At 42.5% G+C, this 21,339-nt stretch overlaps 1 protein-coding gene across 7 annotated transcripts in view; it reads left to right on the forward strand.

Annotated features, from left to right (window-relative positions):
* The first annotated feature begins 1,768 nt into the window (after positions 1–1,768).
* Positions 1,769–21,339, forward strand: part of LOC131696630 (connector enhancer of kinase suppressor of ras 2-like) — a 127,745-nt gene continuing 108,174 nt past the window's right edge. For 3 of the 7 annotated variants that reach the window (XM_059030762.1, XM_059030764.1, XM_059030765.1), the window contains exon 1: positions 1,786–2,580. In XM_059030762.1, the coding sequence (XP_058886745.1) occupies positions 2,517–2,580 (64 nt within the window). In that variant the 5' untranslated portion in view covers positions 1,786–2,516. Of the gene's footprint in view, positions 2,581–21,339 lie in introns of all 7 variants that reach the window. The other 4 variants (XM_059030760.1, XM_059030763.1, XM_059030767.1 and 1 more) reach the window with 3 other exon arrangements.

Consider the following 21,339-nt stretch of genomic DNA (forward strand, 5'->3'; position numbering starts at 1 on the left):
AAAGCGCACAATTTTATTTTTAATGTAATTATTAGGGGTAAGTAAAGCTATGGTTCAAAACTGTGATCCATTCAAAGGGAAGCTGCAACTGGTGCCAACTTGTGAGCACCTGGGCTGACGATTCTTTAACACTGTACTAAACTTGACAAGTAAATCAACTTAAACAGGATTATTCTTTATAGCGAGAAAGCAGAAGAGAAACGGAAGGCATCCTTTTGGTTGTCTGCTGCCACTTTACAGGGATGTCTGTGTTGATTTAGCTTTGCAAACCTCCATCCACCAATCAAGAAGCTCCATTTTCAGGTGTTGTTCCTTGGAACTCATACAGTACAGAATCTTTTGCTCAAGTTCTAATGACTGATTAAACACCCTGGCATGTATTCATGTATTACTTTCATGTTTTTAATGTTAACCATTAAAAAAAAAATCTGTTGAACTACCCCACCGTCTCTGGAATCCTGCACACACATTTGCAGATCGGTCAAAAAGCAAGTAGCTTAAAATGATAAAAATATTTGGACATCTGAAGCTATGTGCTGTTTAGTGTTTTATTTCTATTATGTTGAAGTTTAGCAAGCTCCGGACTGAGTCAAACTGATACGCTGGGGGAGGCACTGTATCATGTGCTTCCCAACCCAGCACCTTAACCACTAAACAAAAGGGAGCCGAGTCAAACTGATACGCTGGGGGAGGCACTGTATCATGTGCTTCCCAACCCAGCACCTTAACCACTAAACAAAAGGGAGCTGAGTCAAACTGATACGCTGGGGGAGGCACTGTATCATGTGCTTCCCAACCCAGCACCTTAACCACTAAACACAAGGGAGCTGAGGCAAACTGATACACTGGGGGAGGCACTGTATCATGTGCTTCCCAACCCAGCACCTTAACCACTAAACAAAAGGGAGCTGAGGCAAACTGATACGCTGGGGGAGGCACTGTATCATGTGCTTCCCAACCCAGCACCTTAACCACTAAACACAAGGGAGCTGAGGCAAACTGATACACTGGGGGAGACAGTGAAAGAGGCTTGTAATACAAAAAAAACTCCACTGCGCCTCCCCTTCACAGCGTGTGCTTGCAAAGGGATTTCAACAGCACAGGGGAAGGTAATATAAGCGGACCAACATGGATTTAAATACCCCAGGATTTCTTTTTTTAAAATCTTAAACACTAAACATTGAATATAGCGATTTTATTTTTTATCAAGCAGCGACCAAAGCTCAGTAAGGAGCACACGACACGCTATATTCAGTGTGAGAGAGCTCCTCTTCTCAAGTAGTGAACTGTGAAGGAAAGGGATTAGGGGAAGGCATGCATAGTGCTGGGACCGGAGACCGCTACACTTGTAGTAATGCCTTCAGAAGATTAGCACAGGTGCTGGGGCTCCATGATGCGACAATGAGATAAGCAGTGTGCTATTTTTGGTACTTTTTTTTAAAAGACTGACTACGGCTTTAAACTGACAAGTTGTAGCATGCATGAACAGTGATGGGATAAGACTCCCACTGCACAGCATTTGAGCCAGTCCTGGTTTTACTATGAGTTTAATCAGACACACCTGAGCACATACACACTGGCTAATCAAGCTTGTATTAAAACCTGGAATGGGTGAGACTGTGCTATGCAACAGTCTCTTATTTCCATCTCTGATTGAATGATGTGTGTCCACAATTAGACGAGACCCAACTCCGTCTGTACCTGTACTATTCCAACACTCACCACCAGACTTGACTAAGGATTGGCACATTTGATTTAAAAATTGAGCTTTGCGTTTTTTGCAATTATGTATTTTTATCTAAAGAACTACATAAAAAATGCATTATTTTTCAGCCGCCCACACTGCAAGACCCGTCATTTCCGCTAGGTTGTGTTGTACTGATGGACTGAAGAATGGGGGAAACAGTTTGTATGAGACTGGAGAGAGAGAGCAGGCGGTAGGCAGTCTTGAGTGAAGAATGTCAGTGTGCACAGCAGACTCTAACGAACACAATAGCGATCACAAACAGGGATAGAAACGGCAGCCAGCTAGCTACCATCAGCAAGCAACTCACATTCTTGTAATCCTGTTGCTAATTGAGAGGCGAGAAGGAGAAGGAGAAGGAGGAGTGGGAGCAAGAGCAGGAGCAGGAGGGGGTTAAATAAAGAAAAAAAAACAACGAAAGAAAGCACACTGGCTTGAATGAATATAGTAAAAGAACTGCCCAAGCGCACGGGGAAGCGGCTGCAAAAGAATGCGTTGAATTCCAGCGGAGGAAGCCGGAGAGAGCCGACTCTGAACAGAACCACAGCGATGCTATACAAACTGACAGAACCTCGTCAAATCTGCCGGCGGTAGTAACGCACGCCGCACGCACCGCTTGGAATATTCAAAAACACTATAAAAGAGAAATCGATTTCGGGCGCAAGATTACGGTATTTTGGCAGCAATTAAGAAACAGAAGATAGGGATTGGAAAAAAAGTGGGGCTGGGTACCTGCCCCTGTTCTCGTGTAAAAACTGTAAAAACTTTCCCCATGGCTTTGATTATGGAACCTGTTAGCAAATGGACCCCGAGTCAGGTGGTGGACTGGATGAAAGGTAGGTCACCGGTTTACTTAAAATAATAATAATAGAAAACATAATACAAACAAACATAAACACACACAATGCAACAATTGTTTCAAATATCTTTTTTTACGACTTAGCAGCAGCGCCTTGACGCTCGGAGTGGGAAATGCATTCTAGAATCCGGTCTCAGATAATGGTGATGGTGCAACTCGCTTGACTTGCACACAGTCGTATTTGATATATTGCAACAACGTATTTCAAAATGCTTTAAGGATTTACTTTCAGAAGTGTGATGCAGCCTCTTCTTACCATCCCGCTGACCATCGCCCGCGCTGTGACATTCTGTTATTAAGAATGGCATTTAATCAGTCACCTGCCGCTGGGCTGACATGGTATTTGCGGTGAAAAAATGAAACGGTAAAGTGATTCTGCCTCGGTCTAAACCGGGCTGTTTGAAGTCTAATTCGAATCGAATGTTCCACTAGTTCGAACATGTATTCCATTGATGCAGGGGGTTTCCGACTGCAAATAGATAACAAGCAGTGTAGCTTGGGCAATAACGGGTACTGCGTGGGCATTGCTACAAATTGATTTGGTTTATTTATTACAGCGCTATTTTCTTCCTTTTGTGCACCAATAGGTAGACCCGAATGTCAGCGTTTAAAAAGAAGCGTACATTTACGAGAATGCAATTGGTTTGAATGCTATACAAATTAATTGAAATGACGATAGAAGCAGCTAAGTATGTAGCGGGGACAAGTTATTTACTATTTATTATTATTATTATTATTATTATTATTATTATTATTATTAATAATAATAAGCGGTTCATAACTAAAATATCCCTTATTATTCGTGCCTGCGCTCTCGCTTTAGGGGGCCAACGTTTTCAGCACTCTACCCTCTCTCCATCTATATTGTAACATTATTGGTTTGCGTCGGGAGGGTAACATTTGAGTGAGGGAAAGATGAACCTTGTGGGTGGACTGGGGTGGTGTTTGACAACTGCGGAGACACACACACTGATACTTAGACACTCACTGACACACACTCACTGACACAGACACACACTGAAACACACACACACACACACTCACTGACACACACACACTGACACAGACACACACACACTGAAACACACACACACTCTTACTGACACAGACACACACAGACACACACATTCTGACTGCAGAATTTTCCCTCTGGCATTGAACAAAAATCATTGGTTCAACTGGATTCTTCTGGATTCATTTCCTGTTAGTTCTACTTCATCTTGGAGCAACACTGGAATAGGCCCTTGTGGTAAATATTGGTAGAGATGTGTGATTGCAATGAGTACCGCCATCACTTTAAGAACTCGACAGTGTGTCTTTATAAATGTAACGGGCTACTGCACTACACATAAGAGGTGCCTGAGCATGTCCCTTCATTCATCACTGCAGAGGCACTTCAACATGAAGGGTTATGGTAGTGACCTAAATAACATACTGTACTGACCAGCTTGTTTAAAGATGGATCTATAGACAAAATCAGGGATGGAAACAAGACTCCCATTGTATAGCAGTGTGATCCATTCCTGGTTTTACTAAGAGTTCAATAAGACACCCCTGAGCTTGTTACAGTACCTGTACACCATGGCTAATCAAGCTTGTCATAAAACCTGCAATGGGTTAAACTGCTATGCAATAGGAGTCTGATTTCCATCCCTGAATTCATTTCTGCAAGTACCCCCTATAGCAGTGACATTAAAGACAAAATATTTTGTTTTTGTACAAATTTAGGCAAAATACCCTTCTAGACCCCTGTCCTTTCTGTTGCGTACAGTAACTTGGAACAGTGGTGAAAGAGTGGCCCTTGTTGACAGTGCTGTGGCAGGTATACTGGCTGAATGTTAAGTACATGTATAAACTTGGCATTGGCATGGAGACAGTGTAAACTGGCACCAAAACCTATTTACTTAACTGCTTAATGTGTTTGTTAGTCTATTTATTTAACACACATGCCATTGCCTTGCTGTAACCAAACAAGACTCAAGTAGCATTTGATTGAACTGGGAAAAGCAGAGGAAGTTTTGCTACTGAATTGTAATTCGTTTGAAATGTTGAGGCAGGAGATTGCTCGTCGACGCCACGGAGCGAGGGCAGAAAGCCCTGCTGGAGGTGGAGACAGACTCTCAACAGATCGAAATGTTTTCAATGACGTTGTTTATGAGTGTTTGAGTGGGCTGTTGCCATCTCAGTAACGTGCGACCCAGCTGTTAACAAGCAGCTCTCCGTTGCTTCATAGTTCTGCTCCTATTAAAACATTTTTTATATGGCTTTAACTTTGTGATTAATGGTAACAGTTCTTTTTAGTGGAACAAGTGGCAGATGTTCTTTTAATGCAGCATTTCTTTCGCTCAGAGCCATCTATATGCCTCTCTACAAGGCAAGCAGTGAGCCATGCTGCCTGCTCAGGGATTTCTTTATGTATTTATTTAAATAATCTCTTTTATTGTGTGTTTTTTGGCTGGTCTGTTTTTTTTCTTTAGCAGAATTGAGTCTAGACATTTCAGGTTGTTTTTTTCTTCGAAGGATAAATATTTGATTGAATGTTGCAGTCTCTCTAGTGTGAATTATACATTTGAATTGCATGTTGTTGTGTGTAGTAGGTTTTCATGTTACGTATGTTGGCAGAAGGAGGCTGCTAAGTTAGACGCTATGGAAAAACTAGAAAAAGCAATAACCCTTTTGGAGAAAGTGGAGCGAGTGAGTTGCAAAGAGAAGAGAGATCAAACAGCCAGGAATGATTTGCAGATGACACACACACACTGCAGTGATAGGAACAGCATCACCCTGCGTTTCAGATTCGCTGAGTTCGCTGGTGTCTGCTGTCTCAATGTCTTTCTGTACTGGCATGTAGTTCAGATAAGAGGGATGCAAAACAAACAAGGGAATCTTTGTGCCTTCATCATTAGATAGCTTCGAGTTAGTCACCTGTTCTTGTTTTTATTTTAATGGGACTTTTACTTGTAGCAAGACACCACCTGCTGGTCAGATACTGTAACTGTGTATTTTACCAGTGTGCAATGATGAGGGGTGTAGTGAAAAGGATTATGTTAATAACTGGCTTTAAAAACTTGGGGGACTATTAACTGTAAGGCTTACTTGTCTTGTAAAATAAGGTACCTCGAAGCTGGTATTGAGGGTTGTTTTTCCTGGCAGTAGAGGACACTGTTTTCAAAGGGCCTTGTCCCTTTGCCAGGAGTCATACGGGAAGCTTCCTAGTGGTGGGAGGCTTTGGCTTCTCCCAGAAGCAAAAACTGCTACTGCACAGTCTTTATACTGTCACTCAGAATCTGTGATCTCTGCAAAAAACTGCTACTGCACAGTCTTTATACTGTCACTCGGAATCTGTAATCTCTGCAAAAAACTGCTACTGCACAGTCTTTATACTGTCACTCAGAATCTGTGATCTCTGCAAAAAACTGCTACTGCACAGTCTTTATACTGTCACTCAGAATCTGTGATCTCTGCAAAAAACTGCTACTGCACAGTCTTTATACTGTCACTCAGAATCTGTGATCTCTGCAAAAAACTGCTACTGCACAGTCTTTATACTGTCACTCGGAATCTGTGATCTCTGCAAAAAACTGCTACTGCACAGTCTTTATACTCTCACTCAGAATCTGTGATCTCTGCAAAAAGCATTTGCTGTATTTCCAAAGAAAGCAATTATGCCTCATCATTTATTGATTTTATTTTAATACAATATAGTTTGATATCACTCTCCTGTATCAAAAGTACTGTTTCAGCAACTTTGTTTATTTTCAAAATCTTACAGTAACTTTGTGAACTGGACCCTGTAGGCTGCACATAATCTGAGATCTACTAAAGCCCAGTCAGGTCGGCTTTCGTCAAGTCTAATAAGATAATACTACACAGGCAGGTATGGAAATAAGAGCCTGTTTGCATAGCTCATTCACCCATTCCAGGTTTTAATACGAGCTTGATTAGCCCCAGGTACAGGTAACAATCTCAGGTGTGTCTTATGAAACTCATAGTAGAAGTGGGAATGGATGGGGGCTCCCGAGTGGCGCATCCAGTAAAGGCGCTCTGCGTGGAGTGCAGGATGCGCTCTATAGCCTGGACGTCGCCGGTTCGAGTCCAGGCTATTCCACAGCCGACTGTGGATGGGAGCTCCCAGGGGGCGGCGCACAATTGGCCGAGCGAGGGGGGGAGGGTTTAGGTAGGCCAGGGTGTCCTCGGCTCACTGCGCATCAGCAACCCCTGTAGTCTGGCTGGGTGCCTGCGGTCTTGCCTGTAAGCTGCCCGAGAGCTGCGTTGTCCTCCGATGCTGTAGCTTTTGGGTGGCTGCATGGTGAGTCCGCAGTGTGAAAAAAGCAGTCGGCTGACGGCACACGCTTCGGAGGACAGCATGTGTTCGTCTTTGCCCTCCTGAGTCAGCGCAGGGGTGGTAGCGGTGAGCTGAGCCTAAAAATAATTGGCTATTCCAAATTGGGAGAAAATAATAAAAAAAAGAACTGGCAACGACTAAATTAAAAAAAAAAAAAAGTGGGAATGGATCAAACTGCTATGCAGTGGGAGTCTTGTTTCCATCCCTGCAATGGTCCTGTAGCAGTGGGAGTGACCAAGATATTTTGGGTCATTCCAGTTAGAAGCAGGAAGGTTAGTTTACGTGGATGCTGCTGCAGTCTGCGTAGCAGCTGATCAGCATGTTTTAACATTCACACAGCACAGTTCATGAGCCTGTGGACCCTACAGTAGTGCATTTAACAAAATGCTTGTCCCCAGGCATGTATACAGTAATGATTTCCCAAAACGTCCGCACTTTCTCTAATCTTCCATATAAGTGAACTTAATGGGGATTTTTACAGAAATGGTTCCCTCTGTGAAGCCGAGGATATAATGAAGATTTCCTGCAGGTGCTGAGGCAGCTGTCGGAGGCTGAGATTTTTGCATCTATTTGTTTTTAAACTGGAATGCAGTTCTGGTGTTTAATGTGATGAGCTCAGCTGTGCTTATCAGAAATTCAGTTCCCCTTTCGGGCTGAAGTTAGCACTGGTACACGAGTGCTTCGTGAATACGAGCTGTGTGTTCCACATTAGGAGTCGTTGTGTAGGATGAATGCTTGTTTTGGTACTGGCATGGAGAACACAATGACACACATACAGCACTATATACTGCTTTTAGTACAAGCAAAAATAAAAAAAACATACAGAGCGGGCAAAAAGTGACTTGGGGTATATTCACAAACTGTGGCATAGGGGGCGCTATTGAAGCCCATGTGTGTAACGCATGGCTAATTAGCTTTGAACAGGTATAAAGCCCAGCGTTTCAGGTCTTGGCTTATTAAATCAGCCTCTTATCACTCGGTGAAGTCAGTACCAGTTTAATTAAGTGTTGCGTGGGCTCTTTGTATGCGTCATTGTGTTCCCCATGGCTTCTTTATGCGCCAGTACCAACAATCAGCACTCTACCCCAGCTAGATGAGTCACAGCAAGTGTGGATTCAGTATACCCCGAGCAACTTTGTCAGCTTAATGAGTTCTTCTGGTGTTTAGCTTCTGTGTGTAGCACTGTATTGTTTCAGAAAGCAGTTATTGTTGTATACATCAGTTTACTGTACATTACTCAATGGCAGTTTTACATGTCTGGACTGTTTTTTTGGAAGCACTCTGAGCCAAATAAGCAAGTAGTGAGCTATGTAACATGTTAGCATCGTGCACCGTGTACGGGGCCCTGTCTCCACCTTTGTAAATGTTCGTTGAGATGAAGAGTGGACTCCGGGAGCCTCTTTGCATTGAGAGTAGCTCTGGAAACAGTTTCATTGGATGCATTGAAGCCAAGATCACACCCAGTCCTGCAGCTAGACCTAATAACATAGAAAATAACAGCAGGAGACCTAGTTTGAGGCAACTGCTGTATCAAACCCCAAGTCTCTCCTGCTGTGCCATGCAGTCGCTTTAAAACTAGTCTCCTGAAACCAAGTTCCAAGCCACAAACTGGCTTTATGTTCCCCAAGCTTACGTTTTGGCTTTACTAGCCTGACAGTGGCTTATTCTAACCACTAGCTTTTCAGACCTAATTTGCACCCAAGCTAATACATTGTTTTTAAATAGATGACAGTGATGAGGAATGTGTCAGAAACAGTGTAATGCACAGTATGGTACTACCCACTGACCCCGACACCACACCACACATTGAAGGAGTAATACACTGCCACTTGCCTTCCTTGCCCCGGGGGATGCTTTGTTTCTGTTAACTCTCCCCACACACTTAAATGCCCAGCTGGTGTGACTCTTGCATTCTCTACTGTACATAAGCAGAAAAACCAGCCAGCTGGTATGCTGTCTGTGGTGTAGAGTTTCACAGTATAGGACAGAAACATGTTTCTGAACAGTGCAGTTGCTGCCAGACTGTGCCAAGAAGCTTCCCATTATATTCTGAACATGCTGTAGAAAATAACTTCTGCAAAGCTGTTCCTTTTAAAACTCCTTTCTGAGAAGGACACATGGCTGAAAATGATAGCCTTTGGGGAATTTCAATGCATTGGGTTGGTTTGAATTGCAGGACTACTAACCATTGCAATATCATCAGGATTTCCTCTTTTCATTAATGCAAATATTTCAATTTCTCAAATTCTGATCTTCCTGTGCCCCATGGTTCAACTCCTAGCTGAGTGTCATCCAGGAGTACTTTATATATATAGCCTCTGTGTTGTTTTTATAATTTGGCAGTGAAATATTTCAGATATTGTGCTTTTGCACGTCACAGGGTGCAGGCTGGGCGTGAACCGGCGACCCCTGACACCGCAAGCAAGCATCTAAACCACAATGCAAAAGAGCCAGGGGTCTGAATCCCTAAAGCAGGGAATCACACAACGCTGACCAGGAGGCTGTGTGGTCAGGTGGTTAAAGAAAAGGGCTCGTAACCAGGAGGTCCCCGGTTCAAATTCTGGCTTACTCACTGACTCGCTATGTGACCCTGAGCTAGTCACTTAACCTCCTTGTGCTCTGTCTTTTGGGTGAGACGTTGTTGTAAGTGACTCTGAAGCTGACGCATAGTTCACACACCCTAGTCTCTGTAAGTCGCCTTGGATAAAGGCATCTGCTAAATAAACAAATAATAATAAATGACATGCGCATTACTGATACACTTTTTAATTTATTGATTCAACAGTTATAATGCATGATGAAACGTTGATTTAGCAATTGTTTATTTTTCAATTACCGTCAATAAGCCACATACCCTGCAGAGCACAAGACTAGGTAAAAAGGCTCCCACATCAAGTGGCTTATAATGTACGCGTGCCATGCTCTGGCTGACAGGATCTATAGAAAGGTCAATACCAGTCCACTTTCCCTAAGGAACAGCTTAATTCTCTGCAGGACAGCAGCAGTCATCAATGAAAGAGGAATAGCATTAGCGAGAGCCCAAACTAATTAAACATGTGCTGCAGTAGGTAACCCTTTGAGTCCCTGTAAAATCCCTGCTCCTCGTACAGTATGTATTGTTTCACACATCTGTCCATTGTGATGATTTTTTAAGGACATTCTTTAGCACAAGTTGTGTCCAGTATCAGAATTTGGGGATGTGTGGAGGAATCTATCTGTCTTTATGTTCTTTGCTTGTTTTTTATACTTTAATTCAGAATGCGGAGATCTTTCTAATATGCTGTAGGTTAACAGTTGCTGCTGCTGGTACCTGGTACCTCCTGTAATCGCTTCCTGTGCTCCAGGTCAATTCTACTTCAATGGTAAAGCTGCAATCTGATCTTGTGACCAACAGCACAGGAAGTGGTTTTCTTATTTATTTATTTATTTATTTTTATCTACGGCATTGTACTTGACAGATCTGCATCGGTCCCGATTTCTTTAAATTCAAATTATTAGAAATGTAAAAGAAAGTTTGTGTGCGCTCTTTGGAGTTTGAGAAGTCTAGGTTGGGTTCTGTATGAATGTGCAAGCTGTAAAAGGAACCAAGTCGCTTTTTATTCCAGGTTCAAAAAATAAAATCTAAAAGCAAATTAGGTTAGCACTGTGTTTCCACGGCCTTCAGGTACATTTTAAAAGCAAGGCTCTCTTGCTTTTAGATTTCTAGTGAGTTTCTTTGTATCCACTATCTTTGCAGTAATCCGGTTGCCTGATTAGATCATCTGTGAAACATGCTGTTTTTAATGTCATCATTGTCAGTATTCAAATACTTTACTGTGTGGGCCATGCCATTGTATCCCTCATCTTCTTTCACTGAAGTGTGTATGACAGCCCTGCTCTCTCGTCCTCCTGTGAGCCTTTGCGTTGGGAGGTGGGTGGTTGAACCTTCTGTTGTAGGAAGCTGCCTGTGTTCTTTGCATAGGCGATCAGCTAGCGCACTACCAACAACTCTGCTCAGTCTTTGTAGTGTAGAGAATGAGTCAACTCTGACTAATCAATGGCACTACAGTACCTCCCCATCTAAAGACATCCTTTGATCGCTGCTGCACTGTTTGCTGATAAGGGTGCAAGACTAGTGAAGTCAGGGACAGCCCCTTACTAGCGGTATTTGACGTCTGTAACTTCAAACTGGCTTGAGGTGAGTTTTAGTAAATGTACAAATCTAAAATGACTCAAGTAATGCCCGATTATCATGTATTGATATTAGTATTTATTTATACTGACGGAATACTGTGTAATTTTTTTTTTCTTTACTCAAATCTCCTAATCCCACTACAGACCGGATTACCGTCTGTTGAGAATGTGAAGTATAGTAAGACATTTCAACTAAACTAAAAACATAAATACAGTTTCTGGCGCCCCCTCAAACAAACTCAATGCGATCGCCCTTTCCTCCCCAGCTCTGTGCTTTGCTTTCCCTCAGCATTTCCAATTGGTTTATTTTCCTATCTGATGGTTTTTATTACAGGCTCTGCCAGCTCAGTTATTCTAGTCACAAAGGGAAGTGCTTGCTGTCCTGTGGTTTATCCACACGAGTGCAAGCTGGCATCAGGATGCGTGCTCCTGTACAGTAACGAGGCTGAACATTCCTGGGGTTGCCATGGCAAATTCCATGCTTCTACGTATATATATATATAGTAGTATGCAAATGAATTGGAACACCCCAGTGCTTCTGCTGTTTTGATTTGTTGTGCATATGAACTGAAACCACTGGAGCTGAACTTCAGCTTCATCCATATTAACGTCGTACAACAAAGTACATGCCAGTAGCAGACTTCCTCTACTGCCGAATGTGTCCGATGTTGGCAAGCATGCAGACGTGGCTTTCATGAGGCCAGATCATATGTGTCATTTTGAAAGCGGCTGTTCAATTTGCAAAGTTGACAATTTTCACAATGAAGTACCAAATGAATCACCCAGTCAATTTGGTAATTTTCTCTTCTAACATTTATTTTCACATGTTGCCATTTCCACTGCTAAAGTAGATGTAAATGAATAATTTGCAGATTCGGAGGAAGAGAATGATATGTGAGTTGCTTTTCTGGCTTATCTGTCCATTGTCTTTAAAAATAAATAAATAAATATTCATTTGTTTTGGCATGTTGCCCGGCACACTACAGTACTACTAATTAGCCTGCAAGTTTGCTTAAAAAACTGCACTTTTTAAATAAAGTTTGAAATATGGAAACGTCTGAGACTTAACAGATCTGTGCCATCTCCCTCACAAGCTGTCAATCAAACACAGCTTGCACATGATTCGTTGTGTAAGAGGAAGATCCCACCCAAACATTGCATCACAATGCCTACTTTGCTTTGATTGGCTAAAGCCTGCAACATTTTCTCTATAGCCTATTTGTCCTAAACTTGAGCTCTCGCCTTTGGGATGCACAGTTTGGGGGGAGGGAGGGGGGGGGGGAATAAATCAGTGATACTTTTACTTAAACTTGGCATTCACATAGGCGCAGATTTGGGTGGGCCTGTGTGCTAACTGGGTGGGCCGTGGCTACGCCCCTGCTTTGCAGGGGAGGGTCATTGGTGAAAGTGAAGAAACAGCTGCATGTTTTGTGTGGATTGCTGTTCTCCACAGAGTTTAAGAAAAGCAGCAATCGACTCGCTCTCTATAACGCTGCAGAAACAAAAATCCAAAAAGCCATTCATGCAAAAACATCAATGACCCTCACCTGTGGAGAGCTTATCCGAATAGTCATTTCATGCAGCACGATCCTTCAAGTCTTAGCTTGTGTGCCTGTGAAGCTGGGTGTCAGTCCAGCGGTGGATGAGGGGTTTGGGTAGGAAGCTGAATTCCCTCAGAGGATTATTGTTCTGATCTCCTAGGAGAATGATCCCTCGCTCTGATCCGATCAAGCCTGGACTGAATCTGTGTGGGCTGGCATTGTCCTGGCTGCTCGGATTGGGATGCACACTCATTATTCGGGGATGCAGGCTGCTCTCACGGGCTGTGTGTGTGACTGAAGGGGCTGCACATCTTTGCAATGCTGTGCTTGCATAGTGTGTGTTCACAACAACATATCGACCAGCACAGGATCCCACGGGAGTAGAGTAGAGGCCTGGGAAATATTATATTAGAAAACCTTCCAGCTAATATGAAACCTCCCCAATATTATACTCGATATTTACCTGGAAAAGTGGTAGAATAATTATCTGCATCCATTAAAAAAAATAAAATAAACCCTGATAATTTGATGGAAATTAAAATCTGAAAACAAAGGGTCTAGATTATAAACTATGGTTAATACAGTACCTGTCCTGGAGAGATCGGAGCCCATTTTACAGTCCTTGGCAAATAATTCTTTAAAACACGTGCAGTTTTGAAAGAAGCACATACATTATATTTCTTTCAGAGAATCTCTTGCATCATACTAGGTTAAATGAAACCTGCACTTTGATTGCTGGTTGCACTGGCATACACATCTACTATAACATGTGCTCCTTCCAAAGCTGTGCATGTGAGACCTGCTGTACTGTAGATATGGAAGTGCACGACAAGCAAGATTTAGAGAATAATTAGATCAGCTGAAACAGCGTTAAATTGCTCTCCCAAGTGCCTTCACAAATTCGAGATCATCAAAGCTAATCTCAAATAACCGGTTGATGATAAATCTTTAGCAGCCAGGGGATGAGCAGGTTGTCTTTTGTGTCTTATTTTTATCACAGTATTTTGTGCTTCTGCACAGGGCATTCCAGGGAATCCTGCATATGCTGTTGGGCTGCGCTTGAAACATTACTGACATATCTTGGATGACATTTGAAAGGGCCGGGTAGACCAGAAGTCTCCAAGCATTTGATAAACGGGGCTGCATGTGTTCTGTATTAGATTGTTGGCATTCTGAAGTTTACAGCTCAATTGTTTTAAAGCAATCCACTACCAAACAGTTCAGTTATTTACTGTACAGCTTCATAAATAAGTTCTTGATGGTTTTCCATAATTTGTAATGCTTACTAACTATTCCAGCAAAAGATTTGTGTTTCAGCCACTGGGATGGGGGCTGCTTATGAATTGATGTGGATCCACCAGAAATGTGTTTCATAACTCTTTTAAAGAAGCCACTCCCCCATGGTTGGAAAAGGACATTTGGGAAGCAAGCCTGGTGAATAATAAACTGGGCAGAAACAGAAGAATAATACAAAAGGATATCAAGCAAGCATGCGATAACATTTTCTGTAGATGCTGTATAATAATGCTGTAAGGATCCCTTTTAAAGTGAAAGTAGTTAGGCTGTAGCGCTGGGCAGTTTGACTGGTCTGCTGTTCGCTCTGATAGTCTACATGACTTCATATGCATGCTTATGGACAGTCCTGCCTATAAAGGAAATGCCCTTTGGGGCCGTGTTGCCAAGGCAGCAAGGTCATCAAAGCTCGGGTAGACTAACAGGGGCCACTCGACCGCTTATCTCAATTCATTATTGTTAAATGGAAAAGCACTTGAAACATGCCTTAGAACGATGGTGTTAATTGTCTAGGTCATTCCTCGCATCAAAACAGGCATCTTTACCACGTTTCAGACAGCTCCTCCCCATGCAGGGCACGAGCTACACAGATCTTCCTTTGCATGCCCCACAGTTACTATAGGGACAATGGATACTATGGGGAGACCAGATGCACGCTACCAGTGCTGCACCTGAATATTTGTTCCCACCAGCGAGCCTTTGTTTCCCCCCTACATGCGTGTTTGTTATTTGTATGTAAATGATGCAGGTATAATGCTAGTAATGTGAGCAATGCTTGCAGGCTGTTCTCATGTATTATTGTAGGTGAGACTGGACCTGTCAGAGGGGACTGGATGGTGCTGGTTTAGGGTTAATGTTAGGGATACGGAAAATGGTGTTGATATATGCATGGATATAGACTTGTATGCAAAAAAAGATTAGTTTGTTACAAAAAAATAAGGGGGAACCAATATTCCCCTACACCGGCAACCTCTAACTCATTATTAATCCTTTTTATAAATCTGCTGGTGTTTTTCCCAAATAGAATAAAAGTACAGCAATAAAGGTTGATGTATTAAGACTATCTGCTGTCTTGTAGATCATTAAAATAGAGCTCAATATACAGTATGAGGAATATTCGGACAATACGATTTAAACCCTAACCTTTACTGCCTGACATGGTTTCCAGACTCACTCAGTGGGGCAATTATGCAAATGAAACCTGTTTTTGTCTCTTAAAGAGCAGTACTGTAGTTTTCAAACCGGCTCATGCTTGCAAGGTGAGAACATGCACACATGCACGCTGCCTGCCCTCTGCATTGCAAGCTGGGCGGCCTTGAACTCCTCTGATCCTAATCCTCAGCCTGGCTTTGAATCCTGCTCATTTTTCTCTGCTTGTTCTGAATGCAGCCCTCTCTCTCTCTCTCCCTCTTTCTCATGCTCAGCTCTCTCTCTCTCTCCCTCCCTCTCTCTCTCCCTCTTTCATGCTCTCTTGTCTCTCCCTTTTCCTCTCCCTCTCCCTCTCCCTCTCTCTCTCTCTCTCCACTCTGTGCTCACAAGGCTGTTGCTGGCTGGCGTGGGTGGCTTGTGGTGTTCTTCAGTTTTAATTCTCTTGTAAGTAGGAGTGTGAACTGGGAGTCACGATTTGAGTCAGAGACATTGAAATCCAAGAACAAAGTAAACTGAAAAAAAAAAAATAACCGAAAAGGTTCATTTGAAAAGAAAGGCTTTTTGCTGATGTGGTGTGCTACCCTTGTTTAATGGCACTTGTGCAGCTCGCCTTGATCGGCTAGGGGATTTCTATGGAGCTTGTCAGGCTGGCTGTTTTAAATATGTGCTTGAGGAAGCGCAGCTATTTGTAAGGCATGATGTCACTTACTCAACACTAAAATACATGCATATAAATTAGGGGTTTTAAGCTTTATTTATTTTATTATAATACTTATATAGTGCCTTTCATAGTGGACCACCATCACAAAGCGCTTTGCAGAGGTAGGCTGTGAACTGTGCATTATATACGGAATCACTTACAATAGGACATTGACTTAACATCTCATCCGCAGGATGGAGCACAAGGAGGTTAAGTGACTTGCTCAGGGTCACACAGTGAGTCAGTTGGTGGTAGCAGTGGGATTTGAACCTGTGACCTTATGGGGGGGGGGGGGGTGGGGGTGGGGGGGGTGGGGGGGGGCGTTTTCAACTGTAACACCTTAAAGGCGTAGTACAGCTTTAAATAGGAGTTCATTACACCGGCACACTGAGGAGAACTAGCCACTTACCCAGCAGGCAAATGTAAATAACCACGTTTTAAAAGCAATTAACAGTCTGGCATTAGCAGCAGAACAAGCAAACGCTGCAATCACGCTGTCGATTTATGATGCATTGATTGTTAAACCGCCACAGTGTTACATTAACATAGCAAATAAATCAATGCTGTGAAACACAATTACCCTGAACAAGAAATGAAATAAACAAATGCATAAGCTGCAAGGTTTTATATTTTGTTGCGCTCAAAATGAAATGGCGGTGCCATGCGGAGGCTTTCCAACATGTAAGTTAAGATCTATTGTATGTGAGCTCCCATAAGCAAGTCAGAGAACAGAGAATGCATATACAGCATGCAGGGTGTGTTGCATAACATTTCTCAGATTAATAATGATATCACAGGGGTGGCTTGAAACCTAGTTTGAGGCGAACCCCAAGTCTCCCCTGGCGTGCCATGCAGTGATCTAGTCTCCTGAAACCAAGTTCCAAGCCACAAAATGGCTTCGTCTTCCCTCAGCTTAAGTGTATCATAGATGCTGCACATGAGAAACACTGCAGAGTTCTTGGAGACTGTTGGCTTCTGTAATCTTCATGTGACAGATTCCCACATGGCAGAGTCCAGTGGACCGCCCCGGCTTATAAACTGCTGTCAGACTTCATATTCCAGAGAGCTGCTGCTGCTGAGCCAAGCCCTGCAAGGGGCTTTTACCTGCTAATTATCCACACTGTGTGTTTCATGGTGGTTCAGCATCTTCTGCTTTTCAACACGTTCACTGCATGCAAAGTGCAAGAGCAAAGGTGAATGTTCAGGAAAAAAAAGAATTGCGATGATGTAAAACCAGCAGGAGACCACTCGGATCAATAATTAAACATCGCCTTCCTGCTGTTTCGGTAGCTTAATCCTGCTACTATTGTTTTATTGCCTTTTGCGCTTACTTTAAAATCGGATCCTGTATGATGACATAGTTCTGATTTATTTGTTAAATATAATCTGATTCATTTCCATTTGCAATGCTTCATTAGTCTTTGATCGGATCTGCCCCACAGACAAAAAGCCTTGGAAATGTGTTCACCACAATAGTATTACAAGGGTGTCTTCAAAATAGCAAGCATTAAGCAAGTAGCATTGATGGCATAATAGAGGTAAATCAAACCGCAGTAACGAATCAACTAGCAACAATAAGAGTACACGTCACACAATGACCGTCGTGCTGTACAAGTCACTGTGTGTTTGAAAAGCCACAAGAAACAAATCCAAACATGACAAGAATAGAGCTACAACACACCCACCAACAGTAATCAAGTTCAGGTCAAACAGGTGTACTCCTGACTTCAATCTAGTGCTACACAGCACTGAATGTCCGTTTCTCCCCAAGCAACTACATTTACTAGGCATAAAAGCAAACGGAGGTGAAACGTACAGGCTTGAAAAACAGAACAGTCTGTGTGTTTCCAACGTTTAAAAGCAGTTCCGAAGACAGGAAGTGATGAGCTTCAGAAAGAACCCTGCCATGAAGGGCTGCTATTCGCTCTCCTGGCTTCTGAGCAGAGCCTCCAATCCCTCCATTGTGTGTTCCACTTGGGGGTCTTGGTGTACAGAGGCCAGGGTCGCCGTATTGTTGGAAATAAAAAACTGTTACAAGAGCTCAGGTGCGGAGAGCCTTTAACAGCCTCCTAATAAAAAATTAACGACTACAAAAAGTCTAAGTGCATAACGGGCTAATGCGTTCAGAAGAGCTACGGTCAGATGAGAGAACAGTAGTTTGTTGTTAAGGGAGAGGGTAAAGGGAGTCTGTCACACACCAGTTAGTTTGTGGGAATCCCAGTAAAAACAGAGAGCTTCAGTCACTGGTGTCGTCAGGTCATTTCATAACCGCCAAATTCATCACAAAAATGCCATTTAGAGAGAGAGGTCTTTGATGAAGTCACTGCCATGGCAGATTCAACTGTTTCCTACTGAACAATAAACAATGCCTCTACGTGATTTCAAAAGCAGTGTCGCAGACTGAAACCAGTACACTTTTCTCTTACTTTCCTTTTTTTTGCATTCACTTTGTGTCTTTTTTCCATTTTTTATTCATCATACCCTGGTGACTTTTAAAACTCTGAAGTTAAAGCACCACTGTGACCTCAATAGAATCATGCCTAATTTCTTACATCACAGATGAACCTTCTCCCCTGCAGCGTTGATCCTCGCCAACAGACTCTTAGGGAAACATGTGGTGTGCGGTGCATCCACTAGTGCGCCATGGGGACAGGTTAATGGTTACACTTGAGTGTACCTGATATACTAAGAATTTAGACTGAGAGCTTTACTTAGCAAATCCTTTGAAGAGCAAGGGACCCTGGGTTCCTGAGTGTCTTCTGCCAGTTATTTTATTTAAACTCCCCCCCCCCCCCCCCCCACTAAATAAACACGACTGCACTAATTACAGTAACTGGGTATGGAGTTATACATTTTCTGCCCAGACTTTGACAGAAACTCTCTTCTAATATGTATACTTGTACCCTGTACAGAAGAAAAATCCCTAGTGGATTTCAAATGGTAGTGCTATGTTGTTGTTGCTGCTGTTTTTGTAAATGACAGCCAGCTGTCACAAAGTGGTGGCTGGGATTTGAAATCTGCACCTCTTAAACGCTGTTTTATTTTTCATGCGGGTTCAGATGTTCACTGGTGCGTGCCTCTTGGCTATACTACACATAATAAAAACAGCATCACTTTCACAACGGTTCACCCCTGGGTGAAGCTTGCCAGACCAGGCTCGGTTGCTTTTTCTGATGTTTTGCTCCAATGTAGACTTTTTAAAGAAGCTTAGCCAAATGGACTGCTTGAATGAGGATTCCATGCTATTTTCGTTCACATTACAGTGAGTTATTTGAAAAGCTATTCTGTATCACTCTTTTTGAAAGATAGTGGTTCTGCTGTATTGATTTCTGACCGTGGGAGTGGAATTCAATCAGTGATTTAAGTTTCATTTTCACTTACTGCTGTCTGTATGCAGGCTCTTATTGGATGAAAGCCATATTGGTTTACTGCTGGTTATTGATCTGACTGGGGGGGTGGCATCACTGGCTGGTGTCGTGTGTGCCCAGGCACATGTCTAAAATGTAATGCTGATCCTGGAGAAAGAGAAATCCTGCAGGGATAATGAGCCACTTTAAGTGGTGTTTAAGATGTCATTTCTTTTGGTGCCCTCCAAACAGAAAGACCGTCCTATAAAAATGTATAACAAAATCTATCTCTATTTGCCTGGAGGGCTTTGTGCTCATAATATTAAAAACAAACAAACAAGGAAACAAATGCTAGCTGTATGGTTGCAGAGTGAATAGCCTCGTCTATTCACTGAAGCCTTGTGCTTTCCATTGTAGAACAAGTGACTATGCTTGCAGGACAGGTCTTGCCCTTCAAAAGCCTCTTGTTTTCTTAGAAATAGAAAAGAAAATCGGTCTGCTTTGAGTCTAACATTGATGTATTACTCTATCCTACAAGGTAAACTGGAGTCTTTAACATAAGGGTTTTTTTTGTAAACCTTGACCTGTTTTTCCTTAATAAGTTAGAAAAGAAGCACAGTTTAGAGTGGTTTTCAAACCAGCTCGAAAAGGAAAAAGATGCGTTTGGTACAGACTCTGATTTTCGATGGGATTAGAGGAGAGACAGGCACAGAGAGGAAGAGGCTGTTGAACTAAAGAGGGAGGTTGTGCTTTGTGTTTGAACAGGTCTTGACTTCAGAGCCTTCTAAGTGTGCGCTTTCTGAAATGCAGGAGCACCCCAGGGTTTCGTAGTCGACGAAACACTGAGGATGGAAGGTGCCCACTTGAAAACCCCAGAGATGTACCCTACTTAGCTCAATCCAGACGGTTGTCATGCTGATGCGCTGGGGAGGCCGCACTTTGGTTGATCCCCGGAGCCAGCATCGCAGCCGTTGTGTGTGCTGATGCGCCAGGGAGGCAAAATAAGCTGATCCCTGGAGCCAGCATTACACTTCAGCCATTAACACCAGACAGAAGGATATCTACATCATCATATGGAAGGAAACGTAAATGGAGGGAGACACATATGGATCACATTAGTTTACTGTAAAGCTACGTCTTAGTTGGTGCTTATCTTGGCGAGAGCCGAGTTCAAATCAGCATGAAGTTTTAACATCTACTCTCGTGTAATGGAAATCTTAAATAGGTTGATTCAGGGGAGGTTGTAATTCAGATAGCTCTGTTTGAAATGCATACTGAGAATTAGCGCAAGGCAGCAAATCCTTCAGCCAAAAGCAGAGGTTCAATCAGTAATCCGTTTCCTAATCGGCTATTGGAGGAATAATAATCGGCAACAATACATGCCTTGACTTTCTTTTTTAAAGGGAAGAAGCAAAACAAAAATGTGTAGACTCTTTAAGAAAGCCTTCAAAACTGGAACTGAAAAGATGCATGGTCTAATCATGTAATACACACAAGGACACCAGGGTGATTAATTGATTAATTAATGTTTAATTTACAGTCACACCACATTAAGTTCTTAGTCCGTTGGTGACTAACCATGACGTGGTGATGATTTCCTGGTGAATCAGAGGCAAGACACCCAGACTGATGGCTTAGACACACCACTATTGCATTTTAAGATGCAACAATTTGTCAATTATTCATTTAAGCAATTCATGATCACCGTGGCTTTTGCAGGTCTCAATTTAACATTAATTGATGGATTTAATCACCTTTGTAGCCTGCTTGAATTATATACTGCTTTTTCTTCATTGAAAACTGTGACATTTTGAAATCTAACTGGAGCTGTGAAACAGAACAGCAACTCCAATAAAAAGAGCCACTCCGAATGATTGCAAGCTTCATAACAAGTTAGGGGACAGTAAGAGAAAAGTACAAATACAATTCCAAGCTACAGTACTTGTCCTTTTTTAATGGGAACATATCAGAGGAGATGGGTAACACTTACAGTACTTTTTTACTGACTTAAGTAAAGAGCAATGCAGTACTCTGCTGCCATCTTTTCAAGTACTGTCCATGTTACTGGAGCTATAAATCTTTTTTTTTGTTGTTTTGGTTTAACTTTCAGTTGGCAGTCCTTCCCCCTGCTTTCCTTTGGTGTGAAGCTCTGAATCCGCAGCCTGTTTAATTGTCATCAGTGCCCCAGACG

The sequence above is a fragment of the Acipenser ruthenus genome, chromosome 9 (assembly GCF_902713425.1).
Source record: "Acipenser ruthenus chromosome 9, fAciRut3.2 maternal haplotype, whole genome shotgun sequence".
NCBI lineage: Eukaryota > Metazoa > Chordata > Actinopteri > Acipenseriformes > Acipenseridae > Acipenser > Acipenser ruthenus.